Source organism: Suillus fuscotomentosus (genome assembly GCF_016647785.1).
Source record: "Suillus fuscotomentosus strain FC203 chromosome Unknown F5891scaffold_29, whole genome shotgun sequence".
NCBI lineage: Eukaryota > Fungi > Basidiomycota > Agaricomycetes > Boletales > Suillaceae > Suillus > Suillus fuscotomentosus.
This window is the reverse complement of record NW_024539541.1, coordinates 27136-47038: the sequence shown is the minus strand read 5'-3', so window position 1 is coordinate 47038 and position 19903 is coordinate 27136. Positions and strand designations below refer to the sequence as shown.

The window sequence follows — 19903 nt, the reverse complement described above, 5'->3', positions numbered from 1 at the left end:
TATTCCTCTTTCAGCCACTACAAGTCAAAGGATGATGGTTTATTTGCATGCTTGATGTGATAGACCTCGGAGAAGCACAGTGGCTTCCTTAAGTATGACCTTTGCTTGTACCTACTCTATGTATCATGTACCACCGGTTGCCCCTAATGAAAACCTTGCTGATAATCAAATATGACCATGGTGAACTCAGAAAGAAACTCAACCAGCGAGGAGCATGGAGGAAGCGCAGCATGATGATACTGATTGGTTGAAGTCGAGTCACCGCTAACTACTGGAAGTGATCCACTAATTAATGAGTAGTTCCAGAAGAGATTCTATACCTGTGAATCAGGGACTAGGATGTAGACCCAGGCCAGAGTACTAACACTGGTTGGCAGGAACTGAAGACAGCACACAGCAAAGACAAGTTCTGTACAATACAAGGGTCCTGAGGGCATGAATATCAGGCAATGCTCAAGTTTTATAATAATTTGATGTAAGTGACTGTTGATGACAGTGACTCGATGGTGCAGTATCAGGAAGCATCAATAGCATGATAGTGATTGTGTTCTGTAACATATCTGGTAATTGTACAGTGCAACATTGCCTGAAAGACTTTGCCAGGATAGATAGAGCTGAAGTTTGTGCTGGTAAGAACTTGCATGTGTTGCTGGATCATCAACATACTCATATAGTAAAGGTCATAACTCATGACTGGCAGTGGCATTCTCACATCGTCTTGCATCATCATGTAGAGTTGTTGAGCTGGAAGATAATTGAATGTGAAGTTTAAGACAGATATTCAGGACAGATAAAGCTGAAGCTTCAAGTTGCACTAGTAAGGACTTGCATGTGTTGCTAGTGATTCGGAAACTCATGAAATCGACTCAAAGGATGAATCATATATTGTACACGAAGATCGCTACATAGAGTTGTTGAGCTGGAAGATAATTGAATGCGAAGAGCTGTCACTTTGTTGTAGGGAGTTTTATAGGAGTTTTACAACATTTTACAACATACTGCTCTGCTACAGGGTATGAATGAGTGTTTCATCGAGCATAAATAGTGCAGTGTATTATGTAGACACTCACATTGTTGCTTGTGAATAGAAACTTCGAGGGAGAGTAGGTGTATTGAGAAAACAACCGTACTTGTGAAGACACATCTAACTTCAATTGAACATTGTACACTGGCAGGACTGCACCATGAGACCATCATGAACAGTTGTATTTATAAAACAAGCAGTACTACTAGTAAGCATCAGTGGGTGTATCAACATCATGCCAACTGGGTCTTGTCACCTGCATCTTTCAAGTTTCAAGCCTGACTTAGAAGTTCAATTGTGTTGCTATGAGTCCAACCTCTCTCCACAAAAGTTTTCAAGCTTGCAATTCATTCATTCTCACTAGTATCAAGGTATGCAAACTCTTGCATGTTTCACAGAACTAAATTATATGTTTTGGTGACAATCTTGCAGTCCACAACAGTGGAGTACAAAAATAGTACTATTTCACTTCTTTCTCAGACCTCAACTCATCAACATTTTAATACTTATTCATTTTAATGTTAGCATGCCAGTACCATATTTTTCAACCGAACAGCACCGCTGGTTGGATGACCAGGTGGTCAACTATGAACACTGCTACAAGATCAAAGATCTCATCATTTTCTGGACTGACATATTTGAGATCTTCTTCGTTTGTTGGTCAGAGCACGAGGTCTTATTCCCTAACATACCTAGGCCCACTCCCCAGTGTCTCACTGAAGAGCAGAAGCAAGCAGTCAATGATGCAGTAGTGATAAGGAAATATGTGGGTACCTCGCTAACCTTTGCACTGCACAAGCTGACCACTCAATCATCATAGTGCCTTCAGGCTTAGTTCCATTACAAAAGATCCCTGCATACCAGCGCTCTAACAGGATACATCCCATTCACGATTGTGTCCGTGCATGATCACACAGTGGTCTTGCAGGAGGAGTGTGCAGATTGGACAGATATTACAGCTGACGAGCTCGACATTGGCAATGCAGGAGGTAATAGTGGTAATGAGGCTGAGGCAGATGAGGAGTAGATAAATTTAGACACAAGCAATCAATTAATCAATCACTTAAAATTATCACTCACAAGACCGCCTCAGAGTAGTAGCTCTATTTACATCATTCAAGTTTAAATTTTAGCTATTGACGAAGTGCCTACCCTTTTGGATTACTCACTGTACCTGTTCAAGATTGTGAATCACAAAATATTGGGCCTGTGCATGAGATAGCAAATGCAACAATCTCGCATACATATAGTTTATACATGGCCACTGTGAGGGGATTTTCATTCTGCGGCCCTAGTGTGAAGTTTAAATTTTGCACTAACCTAATTAGACATATGACAGTGTATGACCATCTTGTTATTTTATTACACTTATGGAGACTAACACACCCAATAGATGCCTGCAACATGATGGACTATAAGGAACAGAGAGAATGGCTTCAAGAATACCTGCCCCAATATATGACTGAGCACCTGAAAGACAAGAATTACTCTCACTTTTGGCCTGTGCTGAATGCAGAATGGTTTAAGTGGTTATGTTTCCTGACATTCCCACTGATACTCTTTCAGCAGAGGAAAATATTGCAGTGGACAAAGCTAAAATCAAGTGCAAAGTGGTAAGCCCCTCTATATAACAGGTATATAGCAACTTCAGACTTGGTTTTGCTGGCATGCAAATGCATCCAAGAAAAATTGCAGCCCGAAGAAGGAATCAACAGTTTTCAATGACATGCTACAGCCAAAAAGACGTGCCAAGTCCAAGGCCGAGATATACTCTGATATCTACTATAACAAGCGCATCAAGCCATTGGTGAAGGCTGAGGAAGAGGTTGGGAATGTAAGTTCAGGTAGATGTGTTGCGCTGGGTTGCAAATTCTCCAAAGAGTTGCTAGAAGATGAGGATGAGGATGTCAAAGCTCAGGTCCACAAAATGTACGAGCAGCAGTGGAGAACTCACGAGAATGCTGCCAAAACAAATGTTTTAGATGATGATGAGGGTGACTGCATGCTTGATGCAGAGGCAATCACACAGTATGTGTTCAAGTTGATTCAATCAGAGATTTAACAGCTAATGTTCAACATGTAGGGGTATAGATGACTTATCAATTATCTGCCAGTGATTTGCACACCTCGTCAAGAAGAAGACAGGGTTTGTCATTGTAGAAACAACAATACTGAGAGGAACAAATGATGCTCCTGACTGTATCTAAAAAATGTTATAGGTCGTGTGTTGCCTAGCCTGCATTACTTGAGGAGACAAGTGCGTTCGACCCTAAAGGGGAAGCGAGTGCAGCGAAGATCTAGAGGTATGCACTGAAGCAAGGCACGAGAAAGCACGCAGGTGCGGGCAAGGCACGAAGGCGTGGGAATGCACGTGCGTATTGCGCGAAGCACGGGAAAGCGCGTGCGCATGTGCAGAAATGATAGAGAGACTAGACTTAAGTGATAATATGATGCAAGAGATGTCAGAGTGCGAGATGTAAAGGAATAGAGTTCTACTATGTTCTGCTAAGTAGTAAGTAAGTAGTAACAGGTAATTGGGAGGTAAAGTAAGTGGTAGGAAAAGTAAGTTGGAAAGTAAGTAGTACTATGTACTGCTGGCACTTATATAGCGCGCCTAAGCACTGTAATGCGGAGCCAAAGCACTACCGAGTAGGTATGTAAAGATATATATGAGTGAGAATCCATGATAAAAATAAAGACAGAACAATATGCAAATGAGAGAAATAGAAATATACACACTAGAGGGCTTGGTGGACAGTGGATGGGTGCTTCTGGATGGCTGGCGCTATAGGGCGCTCAAGCATGGGAACGCGCGCACGCGTATACATTGTGAAGTGCGGGAATGGTGCGCGTTGCGCGGGAAAGCTGCGCCTCATAGTGGAATACCTGCAGATAGCACACAGAGTGATGCTGCAAGTTTGTGCTATGTACTCCTAGTGTAAAGCGCCATATCACACCATGAGAGGCATGATTCTCTATATCGTGTCTGTCATATTTGCTGGCCCAGACCCAAGAAGTGACTAGGATATGACATCATTATTGTAAGTCACAAAATAGATACTATTTTAGGATTCATGCTGACTCACATATGAAAGGTGTCATCCCTCCGAAACTCTGCAAGGAAGGAACTTTGCACAGTTATACCAGATGGCAGAAATGGAGTTCCTAGAGGCTTTTCAGCATTATGCAGAACTGATATTCCATGAGTTTATTTTTTCAATCAGTTGCTGGTTGACTCACTTAGTTTGTGTTGTTCCAGCCTCTGATAAGCACAAGCCCGAGTTTGCTGTAGGGAATGACAATGGGGTGGTGTTGCAAACAGACTCTGATGATGGGGAGCACAGAGAGTGCGATGAGACATTTGAGATGGATAATGAAGAGGAACCCAAAGGGCATGATGAGACTGAAGAGGCAGAGCAGCAAGATGACTCTGAAGATGGGAGCGCTGGGATGATGGATGTTGGTGAGTAGATCGACCTTTACAGTGGCTCAAAAAAGTGTCCCAATGTTTATAGCTTTTCATGTAATTGCTATATCATGTGTCAAGACGTGGGAATATGACTAAACTACAGGGAAGTGTCAGAAAGGTCTGCGTCTCAGCTTCATTTCGGTTCCCTATACCGTGGGAAAATAATGACATTATGTGAAGATAGTGTCATTTTAATTTGATGACTCATTGGGACACTTTTTTGACTTTGAGTTTAACCAATGTAATCTCTATAATTCTAGTACTTTGTGTGACCTCCTTTTGCCTTAATCATGTCTGCCACTCTTCTAGACATATTCTCTATCAATTTTGGGTATTCCTCTTTGGTATTTTCATCATACTCTGCTGTAACACTGTCTCATAGTTGGAATAGCCCCTATGGTAGATCTTGATATGCTACAAGCAATTTCTTGAGTGATTCTCAGGGGTATTCAATAGGGTTGATATCTTGGGTCTATGCTGAACATGATAGAATAGTAATATCATGGTCTTCAAGCTATTGGTGGCTGTTTTAGAGGTATACTTAGGGCCATTGTCTTATGACAAAACAGTATCTTCTTCATTAACTCATAACTCCTGCATGCTTCTTAGCAGACACTCCTGTCAAATGAGTATTTACTACTCTGTATTCATCCTCCCCTTTGCTTCATAGAAGATTCCCACTCCATTTTATCTCATATAGTCCTATACCATCAAGTTTTCGTCTTGAAACTTAAGGTGTTTATTTAACTTTTCTTTATCTTAATGATTGTCCTATTTATTTTAATACAAATTCCTTGCCATATGATCTCATCCTATTGATTTTAACCTTATCTAACTAGATAAACCTCTTTCAGCTATTAGCAGTCCAATATTTGTACTTGAAAGTAGCATCTTGTCTTTTCTTTTTATAGGTTGGAGACAGAAGAATCTGTTTTTCTTGATTATAGCTTTAATATGGGCTGTCTTGAGAGTCTGTCTGACTATTTGAGTAGAGATAGTCATAGGAATGATGGAAATAATCAATTTAGTCGCTTTATTAACATCAGCAGCCTTTCCAATTAGAATATAGTGATTAAGAGATCTCGAGTCTTATAGAGCAACCTTCTAGATTGGCTATCAAATAACTTAAAGACCATAATATTACTATTCTATCATGTTCAGCATAGACCCAAGACATCAACCCTATTGAATACCCCTGAGAATCGCTCAAGAAATTACTTGTAGCATATCAAGATCTACCATAGGGGCTATTCCAATTATGAGACAATGTTACAGCAGAGTATGATGGAATCACCAAAGAGAAATACCCAAAATTGATAGAGAATATGTCTAGAAGAGTGGCAGAAGTGATTGGGGCAGAAGGAGGTCACACACAGTACTAGAATTATAGAGATTACATTAGTTAAACTCAAAGTCAAAAAAGTGTCCCAATGAGTCATCAAATTAAAATGACACTATCTTCACATAATGTCATTATTTTCCCACGGTATAGGGAGCCGAAATGAAGCTGAGAAGCAGACCTTTCTGACATCTTCCTATAGCTTAGTCATATTCCCATGTCTTGACACATGATATAGCAATTACATGAAAAGCTATAAACATTGGGACACTTTTTTGAGCCACTGTATATGTGGGGTCCATTAGCTGATGCATTCGTCTCATGCATCAGAAGGCTCCTTGCTGATAACATCACCTGATGCATCACTAGGTCATTCATCAGGCACGGGAGTAATTCATGCAACTAACCTGTCGGTAAGTGCCTGAACTTTATCTATTCTTGACTGTTCTATTATTGAATATGCTATATGTCACAGTCTAATAATACTAGTGTTCACATGTTGCTACTCGAGGGATCATTCCAGTCATCAGCATATCCTTTGCCATCACACATGGCTAATCACAATGGCTTCCTCGTCCCAACTGTCAATGCACATCTACCAGTCTACAGACCCTCTGTATCCAGCAATGTGGCTCCCAATTCTTTTATGCCAGTCTACGCCCCCAACATCTCCAGCAATTCAGTTCCCTAGTCTTTCAACTATGCGCTCCCCATGCCTACTGATGTGTTCATGCCAGTCTACTCACCCTCAATAATAACATCCAGCTTCTTGTTCAGTGAGACATTGCACAACATGAATTGGAACAATCCAATGTTCCACACATCTCCGAACACCACCAAGTGGCTACAAGAACAAATGTCCCCAGTTTCAGGCAGAATGTACCAGCTTCTTGCCTGAAGCCAGTGATGACTCACTTCCTGTACTGCCTCATCCCACTCAACCACTCTCAGTACTGCCTTATCCTACTACCGAGGGCACATCCGATAATTCTATCGCTCTTGCCACCAAGCCCAGTGTGGAACCTGTTGCTACAAAGTCAACTACCTGCAAGGCTGTCCTCAAGCCAAAGGCTGCCACCAAGCCCAAAGGCCATGTTAAGTCTATTGGTAATCGCACTGTCTCCCAGTCGTCTGGCAAACCTATGTCAGCTAAGTTGTATCCATCAGGTATCCCAGCTTCAGGCAGCGCCAGTTTGACGAGTGACTCTATGAAGACTGGGGGACATACATCCAAGCATGTCCCAATCAAATCCAGGCACAATGAGCTGGCAGATGCAATTGGAACTGATATTGGCTTGTCTGCAGAGGTGTAGTCTTCATTGAAATGACCTGCACAGAGCAAACCTGCTAGTGCAGGTGCTCCCAAGTATGTCACCCTACTCATCTCTGGGTTCTGCATAAGCTGACGGCATCACAGGAAAAAGCAGGCAAAGGCCTAGTCCTTGTGTGGCCAGATCGCCATATCCTCTCGCACCACAACTCACATAATGTTACTGCCATATAGTCTTAGTTGATAGTTGTCCTTACAATCTTGATAATATCTTGTACCATGGTTGTGACCTTAAATAACAACTTGTCTTTTGTCCTGTTCGTTGTAGTGCATTGCAAGTATACTTAGTAAAATTTTAGGCAGTACATGATGCATCACTGAATGGGTGCTACAGACTTCGTAAAATTAAGAAGTATGGTCAGATGTTGTGATGCATCATTGGGTCCATGCATGATGCTACATACTTAGTGGGTGTTCCTGTACATGTAGGACTTCAACAATAGATACGGGTATAGTACTACAGCATCATATTACTAGTACTACTAAGAAGTTTGACAACAAATATAGGCCGGTAGAACAACCACACACATGAGAGAATGGGTTTTGCTGTGTGTTTGCACTGAGGCTGCGTATTAAGAGGAATGCAGGTAGATATTGGTATGTGGGAGGCCAGCACTGGTTGCTATAAGTGGACAGGGATGGCGCATCAAAGAAGGTATGCGCATGCAAAGAGGATGGCACAGGCAACAGTGAAACAATGCATCATGGTGCATCATATTAGTGTGTGGGAGGCAGGATGCCGCATCAAAGAAGGTGCACGCATGCAAAGGGGACGGCACAGGCAATGGCAGGAGGAAGGAAACAATGCATCATGGTGCATCATATTAGTGTGCGGGAGGCCAAGCACTGGTTACTATAAATGGACAGTGACGCCGCATCAAAGAAGGTACACACGTGCAAAGGGGACAGCAAAGGCAGCAGCAGGAGGAAGGAAACAATGCACTGGCATCTTGGTGCATCACAATTCTAAAGGGCTGACAGTGATGATGCATTATGTATAACCTATTAATATATATTGCATCATGATGCAATGTATTTGCCTGCTTGTAGACTGTAGCATTATTGCATCACTTGAATCCACCACATCAGCATCTTCAGCAGCTACAGGGATATGCAGCCATGTCATTGGAGTAGCTACTCAATGTGTAAACTAGTATTTCAATGTTTTTTTCGTGCTTACCAATGAAAATTTTGGGTTCGGTTCGAGTTCGGACCGGAAAAAAACCGAACCGGACCACAGAGAACGGTTCACAGTACAATTGTGCAATTTTTTTTACCATTAATACTAATTAAGGCGCGAATACGGGGCGAAGAGCGAAAGGGCGAAAAAGCCAATCTTGAAACGTCCTCCTTGGGAGCCGAGGCCAGGTACCTACCCTATACCCAGCACCTTATACTGCTCCAAAGGTCAACCTTTATTAAATAATTATTCATTTGGGTGCGTGCAGCAAAACACCCGTCGAATTAGACCCGCCATCAGGCCCAGCTGTCGCGTCTAATTAGCCTGGTTACGTGGGAGCCACAGATGTGATAAAGGCTTGCCAAGTCAACAAACCACCTATTGCATCCCACCTTCTCCTCCGGCCTTGATGCAACCCAGGCGGCTTCATGAATGACAACGCGGGGCGGTTCTTCGTCATCGTCATCATCACTCTCAGACGCATACTCGTATGATTCACAGTCGCTGTGATGTACCGCAGCGTTTTGCATGTGCTGACATAAAAGGAGCGTGAGTTGGGTGAAAAATGGCAACAAGCGCTCCCCGCACCTGATCCAGTCCAGTAAAAGTATAGAATAGTCTGTCGCAATCCTCGCAGAAGGGGTGGTCAACTCTGTCGCGACAGTGGGCAAACAATGCCTGAGTGGAACGAAATGAACGATCGCATTGATCACACTGTATCATGATAGTGGAAGTCAAGACGAAGGTCGCCACAAGGTTGTCGAAGTATTCATTCGAATTTCCAAGTATGAACTTAACGTGACCATGAGGCTGCAACGTTGTTGCCAAGAAGCTTGAAAGGGGCACGAATGTTTGCCAATTGTTTAAGGCGGCCCTGACTCTGTGACAAGCATTACTATACGAATCCTTGTGCCAGATATGTATGTCCCTAAGTTATCATGATGATTCTGTTGTCGTGAAACATCTGACAATGGGACACGCGCATCAAGCAAGGTCGTGACATGCTAGACAAAATTTGGCTCGGCAGCCTCAGCTAGCCAGTCATCTAGTTGCTACTGGCTTGCAAGCGGCCGGGCCCGTATGGAATAGAGTCACCTGCGCAGGTATAATCATGGTAAGAAAATGAGTAAGAAGGCGAGAAACAATAGTCGAGTAGGAGACCTGTGACCATTAGCATTCAAGAACAATGTTTACCTGAAACACTGGCAGCAGAGTTCAATGACTACAAACCAAACTTGTAAGTGGTCGCCGGGAAGACGAGAAGAAGGAAATTTGTTCTGGTTTGGAGTTGTGGCTGTGTTTTCAAGCTCAAGGCTACTGCGTGTTTCGCAGCTCAAGTCACGGTCTAGCCTCGTTCATTTCTGTAATTCTTTGCCCTTGTCCATCATCTAGTCTGCCCATCATGTCCACAGGTCTCGGTTCAGAAATCGTGTCTGTCATTAACAAACTGCAAGACGTATTCTCCGCCGTCGGTACCTCAGCATCCCAAATAGACCTACCACAGATTTGCGTGCTTGGAAGTCAAAGTAGTGGTAAGAGTAGTGTGCTTGAGGTTCGTACAGCGACATTCGATGTGTATGAAGTGCACTCCTTACACTAATGCATTAGAACATCGTTGGAAGAGATTTTCTTCCTCGTGGTACTGGTATCGTGACACGGCGACCACTAGTCCTTCAACTCATTAATCGTCCCGCAACTGCGCCTCAAGCGAATGGGACACCAAATCGTAGGCCTCCTTCCTTGGCTCTATTTACCTAGCTGACTTGTGTTACAGCACAACTAAATGGCAGTGATAAGCAGGCGAACGAATCGGAGTGGGGTGAATTCTTGCACCTTCCTGGCGAAAAGTTCTATGACTTTAACAAAATTCGTGCCGAAATCGTTCGAGATACAGAAGCTAAGACTGGTCGCAATGCAGGCATCTCACCACAACCCATCAACCTACGCATATTCTCTCCCAACGTCCTTACTCTTACTCTCGTCGACTTGCCCGGTCTAACCAAAGTCCCTGTCGGGGACCAACCGAAAGACATTGAAAAGCAAATCAAGGACATGCTGGTCAAGTATATCTCGCGGCCAGCATGTATCGTCTTGGCTGTCACCGCTGCCAATACAGACTTGGCGAACTCCGATGGTTTGAAGCTAGCTCGGGAGGTTGACCCAGAAGGAACGAGAACGATCGGTGTTTTGACCAAGGTCGACCTTATGTAGGTCCATGCTTTTACAGCGGTGTATTTTTTGAAACTAACGCGCCAAAAGGGACCAAGGAACGGACGTTGTGGACATCCTTGCAGGGCGCGTCATTCCGTTACGTTTGGGATACGTGCCAGTGGTAAACCGAGGGCAACGCGACATCGACACATCCAAGACAATTGGCGCTGCATTAGACGCGGAGCGCAGCTTCTTTGAGTTGCACCCTTCATATAAAGGGAAAGCCCAGTATTGCGGGACTCCTTTCCTTGCCCGTAAGCTCAACATGGTGTGTGCCTCAATTGCTCTCCACCCACTGCAGATTTATCACTAACATCTTCCTCCCATCTTAGATTCTCATGCAACACATCCGTGCCACTTTGCCCGACATCAAAGCCCGTATAAGCCAGCAGCTTCAGAAATATAGTGCCGAGCTGGCAACTCTGGGCGGTCCCTTGGGTGATGCATCCTCCGGCAACATAGTCCTTTCGGTCATTACGGAGTTCACAAATGAATTCCGAACGGTCATCGACGGTAACACCAACGACCTCTCACTGAATGAATTAAGTGGTGGTGCACGAATCAGCTTCGTCTTCCACGAGTTGTTCAATACTGGTGTGAAGAGTATCGACCCCTTTGATCAGGTCAAAGATGGGGATATCCGAACTATCTTGTACAATTCTTCGGTGGGTTTGTTACCCGCGTAACCGAAAACTGTTAAACTAAAACTTTTCCACAATGCAGGGTCAAACACCATCACTCTTTGTTGGCACGCAAGCCTTTGAAATCATTGTCAAGCAACAGATCAAACGACTGGAAGAGCCGAGTGTTAAATGCTGTCAGCTTGTATATGACGAACTTATTCGCATTCTCGGACAACTGCTACAGAAAATCGTACGTATTCATGCGACTGACGAACGTAATAAAGCGTTAACAGCACCATACAGCAAGCCTTCAGACGTTTCCCTGCGCTCCGGGAGCGCTTCAACTCCGTTGTAATCAATTTTTTCAAGACTGCGATGAATCCCACTACGAAGCTTGTAACCGACATGGTTTCGTGCGTCCATAACGGCAGATTTCATCTTTTTTCTACATTCTTATGCACTTGGTGACTAGGATGCAAGCATGTTATGTCAACACGACTCACCCCGACTTCCTTAACGGACACAGGGCAAGTACATAATATGACTTTGATGATCTTTCATGAGCTCATGCATCCTCCACAGGCTATGTCAATAGTGCAAGATAGACTGAACGCCAACAAGCCTCCGACACCAGTTCCAGACGCCAAGTCAGGAAAGCTTCCCCCGGGTCAAATCAACAATAACCGTGACTTGGATGTTGATATCAAGAAGGAGGAGCCGAGTTTCTTTGGCTCATTCTTCTCGTCTGCCAAGAAGGGGCAACCTAAAAAGGCTGGCCCCATCATGGAGGCGGTACGTCTTTCTCATATACCTGAATATATCGCATCTCAATTTCGCATTTCTTAGCCTCCAGCAGTGATTAGACCCCTGTCCGCTCTCAGCGAGAGGGAAACAATGGAGACTGAAGTTATCAGTGTGTCCCCTTTACGCGTTTCTTCCGTCGCACAATTAATTTGACCTCCCTATTCAGAGCTACTGATCCATTCATATTTCAACATTGTCAAACGCGAAATGATCGACATGGTTCCAAAGGCTATCGTGCTAACGCTTGTCAATCACTCGAAAGAGAACTTGCAACGCGAGCTTCTCCAAGAGTTGTATAAACCTGAAGTGCTCGATGACTTGATGAAGGAGAGTGACTTCGTCGTCAATCGCCGGAAAGAGGTTGTTAGTATGGTTACGGCATTGAACAAGGCTGAAGAGTACGTGGAATCTTCTTACATCAGACTTGATACTGTACTGATCAATTGCCATGTAGGATCGTTGCTGGTGTTTAGACACGTGAAATATGGAGGTTTCTTGCAGGTTCTTTGCATGACCTCAGCTGTGCTTATGGACTGACTACTACTATTATGTAATACCCTCTACACGATATGTTCTACCAGGTGTTAGACTTTATACTTCCTATTGTCACAGTTTTTGGCATCTATTGCCAGTGAGCACCAGTTGAACGTTATGTAAAAGTGATGGGTTTAGCGCGCTTGTCCTGCTGATCCTCCCTGGAGTTGTTCGATACGACGATCTTTCCAAAACTAACAGTCTGATCTACTTTCGATGGAATAAGCTACGAGGTACAAACGTTAGAAGCTTCCGTCCTCCATTACACTTCCGGGGATCTTCGTCTCATCTACCAGATTTATAATATGCTGTGCTTCAGCACTTCAGCCGAGGTTGAGTCGGAACATGTCATTCAGCCTGCAAATGATTTCTAAGCGAGGCCTCAGCACCAGGTTGATGAACATACACGTAGAATGATTCGCCCTCCTTTGCCAGCACAAATACCTGGGAGAATTGCAACTCTTGGTCTCCGTCCACCTACATCGTCTTCAGTGGCCAGATCACGCGATTGATCAACAAAAAGACGAACCCTTAGTAGCCCTGTCACGCTAATCAAGAGAGTACTCATGTCGAGGGATGACGGCTGTGCGTCAAATGTGCTGATCTTGTGGGCAACCTTTTCAAAAGGCAGTTCCTGAACCATACGAAAAAAACAGTGAGCGATATGTGTTACAATACAATCAGACTTACGTTCAGATGCTGTACGATGTTAGCTCCACCCTGGAACTGTTTGCCCTCCCATGTCAACATGGAGTGCGGCCGCTAGAAGTTGTTAAAAAGTGTTTGAATACCAAAAAGTTGCAAATACACGAAGTGCTTACATACAAAGGAGCCAGGTTCAGCCGGCCTAGTGCAAATTGTGAGTAGTAGAACTCGGTAAAATTCTTTGCTATAGCAGTAATATCCATGGTGTTCGAGAGCTAGGACACAAACGATTGCAGAGATGGTGGTAGTAGGGCAAAGTAAGCAACTTGCCAAGTATAAGTTGCAATCGATAACCCAAATTGGGTTATCAACGTTTCGGCTACAACACTCACGAGATGACGGCTGTTTTCCAGGCTGCGCTTCCGCCAAGCAGTCCGCCAATGACAGAAATATCTCGTCCCACCATGCGCAGGAAGAGCTCGGCGCAGAACTTGTTGTCGTCGTTTAAGACCACGAACGGCGCTGGCAACGCAGCAACGGTGGGCAGCATATCATCGGCTACCAGCGTCGCTTATACAGTTTCAACACCGACTGCGATTTCTACATCCGGCAGGGAATGGGATGGCCAGTCTGTTCACTCTGACACGCTTTCATCTAGTGCTACATTGGTTGGCACCGGCACACCGGTCATCGCGCAGGGAACCTCTGTCGAATATCTTCGAGATTTGGTGCAGAAACGGATTATCACGTTAACTTACATGCGAAATGTTCATGAAGGGTGTGTTCGGTCTGCCCTTGTATTTCTTCCTAGAGCTCATGGATACCCACAGGAGAAGTCATTGGTTCCATACAATCATGATGTCCAGGACTGAACTCGATAAAGCATTCAATAACTTAGTTATGCGCAAACGGTGCGGCGAGCCCCGGGATCCATTACTTATAGCGACTTTGCTGAGGTATCATCAAACAGGACATATCGATTTGCTATCCTTGCAATGTCGCTCTCAAATTTGTTAGATATACCTCAAGTTCAAGACTTTCTTCGCGGGCTAATGAATACCATGAACGAATATGACCAGGCAAGGGAGGAGCCCGACCGTCAGCCAAAAATCGTAAGCTTTTATCTGATAACGATGGGTCGTTCGCCACTTACTGTGGGTCCAGCGGTTGTTCCGGTCCAAAGTAGCGAAACGGCAAGCCGGTGGCGGTTTCGCTGAATATACAGTACCATATGCGGACGGATCGGAAACATCATACCTTGTTTCACCTCATATAGTGCGTTCCCTACGGGTTTGATAGTGTTTCGATCATGAGCTGAAACGTTCACAGCCATTTCCTTTAGACTATCACCAGACCCTTCTCTCCCTCCTGGATGTCATTTCGGAAGTATACAATAAAATATCGCGAATACTGGGCCCCTCACCATTTCCAAACTCTGGGCAACACATGATGGGACCTCTCGGGCTTCTCGCACCACATCCTGGTGTTTCGTATCTATTCTCTGGCGCCGACTCCAATGTGAAACAAATGGATGACGGTGACTCTAGTCTGTGGGGTATTGCAAACGTACACGGTGGTTACGGTGGTGCCCTTGGAAGCCCACCGCCTAGCTGGACGCCTGGGATGGGAGATATGCTCCTAAAAGTGGACACGAAATTCAAGGTAATAAATTCAGGATGACATGGAAATACGGATGTTGAACAAAAACACCACAGAAAATCACGTCAGCATTATTGAAGGAGTTAGACGAAGTCGCTCGAAACGGAATCAAGGATGAGTTAACGTCTCTTGACCCACTCCTTCGGAATGTTGCTTCACCCGACGATGGAAAAGAGATGTACGATTTTGAAGGCATTTTCTGACTCACTGGAATCATTCGCGGATTTAAATTGTACTTCTATATACCCACCCAACTTGCATGTAGAATAGTGTATCAGACATTCGTATTTCGTAGTTATTGTCGGTGCAGTAAGTACGTGACGTCAAAACGCGAAAAGTCACACAGGTCACATGTGGGATTACGCGACCGCAACGCGCTTGTAGTTGCCAAAACCTTTTTGCCTCTTTCTCTTTGGAACATTTGGACGAGTTCTTTAAATTTTAGCATCCTTCTATTCTTGAGATATTTTTCCTGCGACAAAGTTCAAACTCTCTCGTCCAACCGATCTTCATGCTCACGAATAACGTTCAAGCTCTCCTTTCCACAAATATCCCGGATCCGAGCGATTTCCCTATGACAGACTTACGACAACTGGATGCGAGTCTGCGATGCACAATTTGCGGCGAATTGTACGATGCACCCATAACGCTTGCCTGTGGGCACTGCTTCTGCTCACTTGTGGGTGTTTTACCCCTTTCTCATATACTGTCATCTGAGTGTTACTGGTAGTGTATTCGAGAACACATTGCCAAAGAATCGGAGTGCCCAAGCTGCAGGAAGTCGACGAGTGAAGGACAATTTAGGACAAATCCAGTTCTTGAGGCAGCAGTGAGTGCATGGAAAACTGCACGGTGAGTGCCACATCCTCCCTTGCGCAGACGCAGTTTGAACAAGTACAGATCAACTATCCTTAGGCTCTCTCGTGAAGAACAAGACCGCACCAGAAAGAGGCAAGCAGAGCGAACACCTCGTCGGTCCCAAACCCCGTTGATCAACGGTAAGAAGCGCAAGCGAAGTGCCAGTTCAGTGTCTTCCGATTCGGATGTCGTCATGGTTCCGGGTCCTTCTAATTCAAGCCAGTTTCCCTCATCCCCGGTGCCAAGTAAGTCCAAGCGTTCGAGAAGGCAAGACATGGAGCCTTCATCGGATCCCCAAGAGGAAGAGATGGTGCAAGGTTTGGGCACCCTATTATATTATGGCACAGCAATGCTTAATTCGTACACAGGGGGTCAGATGATAAACTGTCCTATCTGCAACGTGTCTATTGTCATGGGGGATATCAATACTCATTTAGACTCGGGATGCCAGAAAAAATCATTTAATACATCCGGTGCTGCGATATCAGGCGCCAAAGATGAATGGACAAAGTTATTTTTGAAAAAGGGAAAGAACAGGGACAACGGGTAAGCGTCAGTGTATTTCTGATCATAACGAACTGACAGGAACGTGGAGGCAGGATTGATGCGAACAGTGCAACGGAGCGCATACCTAAGGCCTCGTACGATCTATTGAAGGACAAACAAGTCAAAGATTTGTTGCACGCTCATAGTTTACCCATCCTCGGTGACAGGAAAACGTGGGTTGCTCGACATCAGCGGTATGTTACTTCTCGGCTCCAAATTAATTCCGCAGTTCTCAACGGATCCTAGCTGGGTCATGATTTTCAATGCCAATTTGGATAAGTCCGTATCTAACAGGAAGAACACGAAAGAATTACGCATCGAATTAAAGAATTGGGAAGATAGCAGAAAGCGAAGACATCTTGTGGATAATACGACAACTCACGTAGTAGGTCTTCCGTTCTTTCCATTGCTGAGAATGCTTATCGCAAGTCGTAGTTGAATAATCAAGGAGAGTTTGTACGGCTAATTGCCGAAGCGCGGAATAGCAAGGCTAGAAAAGAATCTAGTCCGACAGGCATGTGGCAACATTCTCAAGATGGTGACGTAGTCGCAGATTCTGAAGAAGAGGATCAACCACTTTCGTAAGCCAATTATCCCTATCTACTACAGATATGTATTGTACGTTGTATTCTGTCATGCTGTTCGGCAGCGAGAGCATGATGTGAAGACACCCTTGCGTTCCCGCCGGCTAGTCCAGAAGCTGTGTGGGTCGATTTCCTTTTTTTTGACCCCTCGGATTTGAGTACACAACCTAGCCCCGTTCAAGTGGTTCACTCAGTTTCGTGGGTGGTGTGTGTAGTCCAAAACAAGGTCCCTCCGTGGACCACCCTCATGGAGCACTTTCCCAACACGTGTCTAAAGTTTCTCGTTTGTGTTGTTGCAGAGCCCCGCTAAGCGCCAGTGCCACAGTAGCCTTTGTCCCAGTGGCGATTGGTCCACAGTACTTCACAATGTAAGTGCTTTGTCTAACAGTGAGATTAGTCTGAGTGGCAAAGTACTGTATATAAACCTGATGGACCCGTACGGTACTACAATACTATTCGGAACATGAGCAAGTTGACCCCACAGCTGTCGGTAAGCGATTTCACATCAGGTAGGAAATCTGGAACTAACGGAATATTATACAGCTTCTTAGTAATTTAAGCGCTCTGTCGGCATCAACCACAAGAGAGGTAAGTTAGAATGACATGCCAGGTGTCGCAATTGCATGACCTGACTTGTGATTCAGGAAGAGAACACTGCGTTTGTCACCGAGCAGTTTCTCCCCCGCAAGCAAGACGCCGTGTTTGGTGATCCATTTGTGTTCCAAACGTCAGCAACCAATCAACATATCCGGGCGAGGCTGATCTTGCTCTCACCATTCCCATCTGATACTGCTCCGTTGGCCAAATCGGTAGCATATCTTTCTAGTCGTTTTGGATCCATCAAGGCCGAAGTTGTAAGTGCCTCCCACCAGGTGGTCACTTGTGTGACCGACCAATGATGAAACGAGTGTATTTAGTAATTTTGGCTTCTTTAGTTTCGTACACATGGCGCGGAGAACCACTTTTTTCGCCTCCATATCTTCGCATGCTCAGCCGGTGTGAAAATCACATTACCCCCCACTTTCCGGGGCATTGTCTCTATCAACGACTACGAGGGCCTACGTCGTCGGAGGCAGATTCGTTGTGGTCGTGCCTTCAACGAGCGAATGCGCCGGGGATTTATCAGGCTTGGCTCCTGTGCGCTTGAAAATGATGATGAAATTTTCATTCATGCCGAGGGAAAGATCGAGTTAATGGTGAGAACGGAGTGTGATGTCAATGATAGGGTTTGGACTCGGATGGATCGTGGCATGCGAAAGATTTTGGAACGGCGGGTGGGCTCTGGACTGAGCTTTGGGCGCTGCAGGTAGATGTCGAAGATGCTATTGGTAGTACTTGCACTAGCGAATGTTTAGCGCTGTGTCCGATATGCCCAACATGAAACATCATGGTAGATCTAGCGAGTGATGGGCCACGTGTTCCCGAAGGGCGAGGCACGCGGACTACATTGTCGAACCGAAGTAGGCAGAATTATTCTCGCCTTCGGGTGGCCAAGCTAAGAATCAAGATTTCAAGCGCGCTTTTTGTTTACGAATACAACACTACCCAAATAAGGCATAAGGGAAACGATTCCTGGGTTCACGACTCCGTCTCGGTGACGTATAGGTGACCGCCTTCCCAAACCCTTAAATATGCAGAGCCTTGGGACACTTTCCCCAACTACTTCGTATCCTTGTCCCCCCCTTGCATTTGGTTTTTTCGTTCCTTACTGATCTAGTTCGCGCGTCATGTCAATTTATTCGAATTGTTCAATGGGATCCGACTCGGAGGTCAGTCTCATCCCTCTAAATAGTGTGAAATCGAGCTGAGGTCTGCCTTAGAGTTCATTATCACTCGAAAAGACTCGTTTATTGGTACATCACAATTCCCGCTTGATTCACGTGCAAGTAGCTGATTTATTACACAGAGGGTACAGCCATCTGGCACCCACAAGATTCACTACAACGCTCTAAGCGACTATGATTTTATGCTCAAGACATCAAAGCCCATCGATATCTCTCTGGCGCTACCACACTATCGTGCGCGTAATCAGCCAGTAGATCATCGTTTGGCCATGTTTATCAGTACCGAGACGTCACCGATCAAGCTCAAAGTTGTAAGTGTCACCTCTTCGCTTGCTGCATCATGTCTCAACATCTTATCACAATCACAGTGCCGTGCCATACCTCGTTGCAAGTTTTTCCTTGATATCCGAACCACCGCTTCCAACGTGACCGTTTGGTTGCCCTCGGATTTTCGAGGTCACATTCGTTGCTCGGGCACGCCATCTTTCTCAGCTGGTTTTGTCAACCGCATGATTGCAAATGTCCGCGTGAATGAAGCAATGTCAATGGATGACAATTGGGATTGTGACGAAGTATGGGTCGATACCTGCGGCCTGGTGACGTTCAGGATGTGGGATGTTCACACAAACGCTCCAGAAAGCCAGCCCAAAGAAACGTTGAAACGCATTTTTTGTTCGACTTCTAAGAAATTACCGGAGAGGAATTTTAATTGGGATTTTCTTCTTGAGGATTGAGAGTTGGGTTGTGTTGATTATTTCGTCGCTCTTTTCGCTTTCTGACTTCATTCGAACCCTACACACTTCTTACACGCTGACTGTTAATGGATTGGTCTTTAGGTTACCACTCTTTTATATCCCCAATGTAGCATGCTTCCATTCACTCAGGACAAATGTAGCCAAAATTTTATACCTTACTGCAAATACCACTGTATCCATATGATCCTCTCTTCGCACTGACAGACCGTTAGTACGCATACAACATTATAATCAATTCAATTTTTGATGTATAAAGTATTTGGGTATCATAATCATACCGAGATGGCTTGGGAAAGGCAACTATCCATAATGGTTTGCCGCCGGTACTAGAAGACGTTCTGGTGGCGGTAAGATAATCACATGGCCTTACGCACAATAACATTGATGCGGCACTTGCCTTGTACTAGTTTTGATCAAAATTAGCCACCCCGTTGAACGTAGTCGAATGTACTTTTGTAGACGCATGGAGTACATGGCTGTGACTAAGGACGATGCTCAGCCCATCAATCCACATGTTGTCCTTTCAAGGAAAGGCTGATCCAGCGCGTTACGTGTTCG

The 19903-nt window shown here is 44.9% G+C and overlaps 9 protein-coding genes across 9 annotated transcripts; 7 read left to right on the top strand and 2 right to left on the bottom strand.

The window, feature by feature from the left end:
* Positions 1-1550: 1550 nt before the first annotated feature.
* F5891DRAFT_1189005 (uncharacterized protein) lies at positions 1551-2051 on the top strand (the record flags this gene model as incomplete). Its single annotated transcript, XM_041367082.1, has 2 exons — positions 1551-1790; positions 1860-2051. The coding sequence occupies 2 exons, from the start codon at positions 1551-1553 to the stop codon at positions 2049-2051; spliced, it is 432 nt and encodes a 143-aa protein (XP_041225495.1).
* A 377-nt stretch (positions 2052-2428) lies between these two features.
* F5891DRAFT_980558 (uncharacterized protein) lies at positions 2429-3141 on the top strand (the record flags this gene model as incomplete). Its single annotated transcript, XM_041377015.1, has 4 exons — positions 2429-2637; positions 2720-2858; positions 2907-3052; positions 3108-3141. The coding sequence occupies 4 exons, from the start codon at positions 2429-2431 to the stop codon at positions 3139-3141; spliced, it is 528 nt and encodes a 175-aa protein (XP_041225494.1).
* A 5380-nt stretch (positions 3142-8521) lies between these two features.
* Positions 8522-9279, bottom strand: F5891DRAFT_333762 (uncharacterized protein). Its single transcript, XM_041371381.1, has 3 exons — positions 8931-9279; positions 8705-8875; positions 8522-8648 (listed from the first exon to the last, which is right to left on the bottom strand). Exons 1-3 carry the CDS (start codon positions 9063-9065, stop codon positions 8589-8591), a joined length of 366 nt encoding a protein of 121 aa, XP_041225493.1. The 5' UTR covers positions 9066-9279; the 3' UTR covers positions 8522-8588.
* A 465-nt stretch (positions 9280-9744) lies between these two features.
* F5891DRAFT_1128684 (Dynamin central region-domain-containing protein) lies at positions 9745-12453 on the top strand (the record flags this gene model as incomplete). Its single annotated transcript, XM_041364303.1, has 12 exons — positions 9745-9894; positions 9951-10068; positions 10117-10549; positions 10602-10821; positions 10886-11218; positions 11277-11426; positions 11480-11589; positions 11649-11703; positions 11759-11968; positions 12023-12115; positions 12149-12378; positions 12435-12453. 12 exons carry the CDS (start codon positions 9745-9747, stop codon positions 12451-12453), a joined length of 2121 nt encoding a protein of 706 aa, XP_041225492.1.
* Positions 12454-12748: 295 nt separating this feature from the next.
* F5891DRAFT_333649 (nuclear transport factor 2) lies at positions 12749-13467 on the bottom strand. Its single transcript, XM_041371379.1, has 5 exons — positions 13336-13467; positions 13205-13276; positions 13044-13148; positions 12921-12991; positions 12749-12871 (listed from the first exon to the last, which is right to left on the bottom strand). Exons 1-5 carry the CDS (start codon positions 13420-13422, stop codon positions 12838-12840), a joined length of 369 nt encoding a protein of 122 aa, XP_041225491.1. The 5' UTR covers positions 13423-13467; the 3' UTR covers positions 12749-12837.
* F5891DRAFT_333659 (uncharacterized protein) lies at positions 13357-15179 on the top strand. The gene is made up of 6 exons (XM_041371380.1): positions 13357-13937; positions 13990-14070; positions 14130-14271; positions 14324-14434; positions 14489-14821; positions 14875-15179. Exons 1-6 carry the CDS (start codon positions 13555-13557, stop codon positions 15019-15021), a joined length of 1197 nt encoding a protein of 398 aa, XP_041225490.1. The 5' UTR covers positions 13357-13554; the 3' UTR covers positions 15022-15179.
* Positions 15180-15329: 150 nt separating this feature from the next.
* Positions 15330-16807, top strand: F5891DRAFT_952859 (uncharacterized protein; the record flags this gene model as incomplete). Its single annotated transcript, XM_041375136.1, has 6 exons — positions 15330-15497; positions 15549-15670; positions 15734-16149; positions 16272-16416; positions 16469-16607; positions 16658-16807. The coding sequence occupies 6 exons, from the start codon at positions 15330-15332 to the stop codon at positions 16805-16807; spliced, it is 1140 nt and encodes a 379-aa protein (XP_041225489.1).
* Positions 16808-17017: 210 nt separating this feature from the next.
* Positions 17018-18159, top strand: F5891DRAFT_333801 (uncharacterized protein). The gene is made up of 5 exons (XM_041371382.1): positions 17018-17174; positions 17218-17296; positions 17350-17394; positions 17451-17660; positions 17742-18159. The coding sequence occupies exons 2-5, from the start codon at positions 17270-17272 to the stop codon at positions 18114-18116; spliced, it is 657 nt and encodes a 218-aa protein (XP_041225488.1). The 5' UTR covers positions 17018-17174; positions 17218-17269; the 3' UTR covers positions 18117-18159.
* Positions 18160-18404: 245 nt separating this feature from the next.
* On the top strand, positions 18405-19439 carry F5891DRAFT_333623 (uncharacterized protein). Its single transcript, XM_041371378.1, has 3 exons — positions 18405-18575; positions 18713-18901; positions 18959-19439. The coding sequence occupies exons 1-3, from the start codon at positions 18534-18536 to the stop codon at positions 19322-19324; spliced, it is 597 nt and encodes a 198-aa protein (XP_041225487.1). The 5' UTR covers positions 18405-18533; the 3' UTR covers positions 19325-19439.
* The last annotated feature ends 464 nt before the right edge of the window (positions 19440-19903 follow it).

Excerpts from the sequence above, each read along its gene's own strand:
- F5891DRAFT_333762 (XM_041371381.1), bottom strand. The coding sequence starts at position 9,065 with ATGATACAGTGTGATCAATGCGATCGTTCATTTCGTTCCACTCAGGCA. Across the intron at positions 8,876-8,930 it reads CTTTTACTGGACTGGATCAG|CACATGCAAAACGCTGCGGT; the intron begins GTGCGGGGAGCG and ends CTTTTATGTCAG. Across the intron at positions 8,649-8,704 it reads ATAGGTGGTTTGTTGACTTG|CTGGGCCTGATGGCGGGTCT; the intron begins GCAAGCCTTTAT and ends TAGACGCGACAG.
- F5891DRAFT_333649 (XM_041371379.1), bottom strand. The coding sequence starts at position 13,422 with ATGGATATTACTGCTATAGCAAAGAATTTTACCGAGTTCTACTACTCA. Across the intron at positions 13,277-13,335 it reads TGAACCTGGCTCCTTTGTAT|CGGCCGCACTCCATGTTGAC; the intron begins GTAAGCACTTCG and ends AACAACTTCTAG. Across the intron at positions 12,992-13,043 it reads GCGTGACAGGGCTACTAAGG|GTGGACGGAGACCAAGAGTT; the intron begins GTTCGTCTTTTT and ends AAGACGATGTAG.
- F5891DRAFT_333659 (XM_041371380.1), top strand. The coding sequence starts at position 13,555 with ATGACGGCTGTTTTCCAGGCTGCGCTTCCGCCAAGCAGTCCGCCAATG. Across the intron at positions 13,938-13,989 it reads ATGCGAAATGTTCATGAAGG|GAGAAGTCATTGGTTCCATA; the intron begins GTGTGTTCGGTC and ends GGATACCCACAG. Across the intron at positions 14,272-14,323 it reads CCGACCGTCAGCCAAAAATC|CGGTTGTTCCGGTCCAAAGT; the intron begins GTAAGCTTTTAT and ends CTGTGGGTCCAG.
- F5891DRAFT_333801 (XM_041371382.1), top strand. The coding sequence starts at position 17,270 with ATGAGCAAGTTGACCCCACAGCTGTCG. Across the intron at positions 17,395-17,450 it reads CGGCATCAACCACAAGAGAG|GAAGAGAACACTGCGTTTGT; the intron begins GTAAGTTAGAAT and ends CTTGTGATTCAG. Across the intron at positions 17,661-17,741 it reads GATCCATCAAGGCCGAAGTT|TTTCGTACACATGGCGCGGA; the intron begins GTAAGTGCCTCC and ends TGGCTTCTTTAG.
- F5891DRAFT_333623 (XM_041371378.1), top strand. The coding sequence starts at position 18,534 with ATGTCAATTTATTCGAATTGTTCAATGGGATCCGACTCGGAG. Across the intron at positions 18,576-18,712 it reads CAATGGGATCCGACTCGGAG|AGGGTACAGCCATCTGGCAC; the intron begins GTCAGTCTCATC and ends TTTATTACACAG. Across the intron at positions 18,902-18,958 it reads CACCGATCAAGCTCAAAGTT|TGCCGTGCCATACCTCGTTG; the intron begins GTAAGTGTCACC and ends TCACAATCACAG.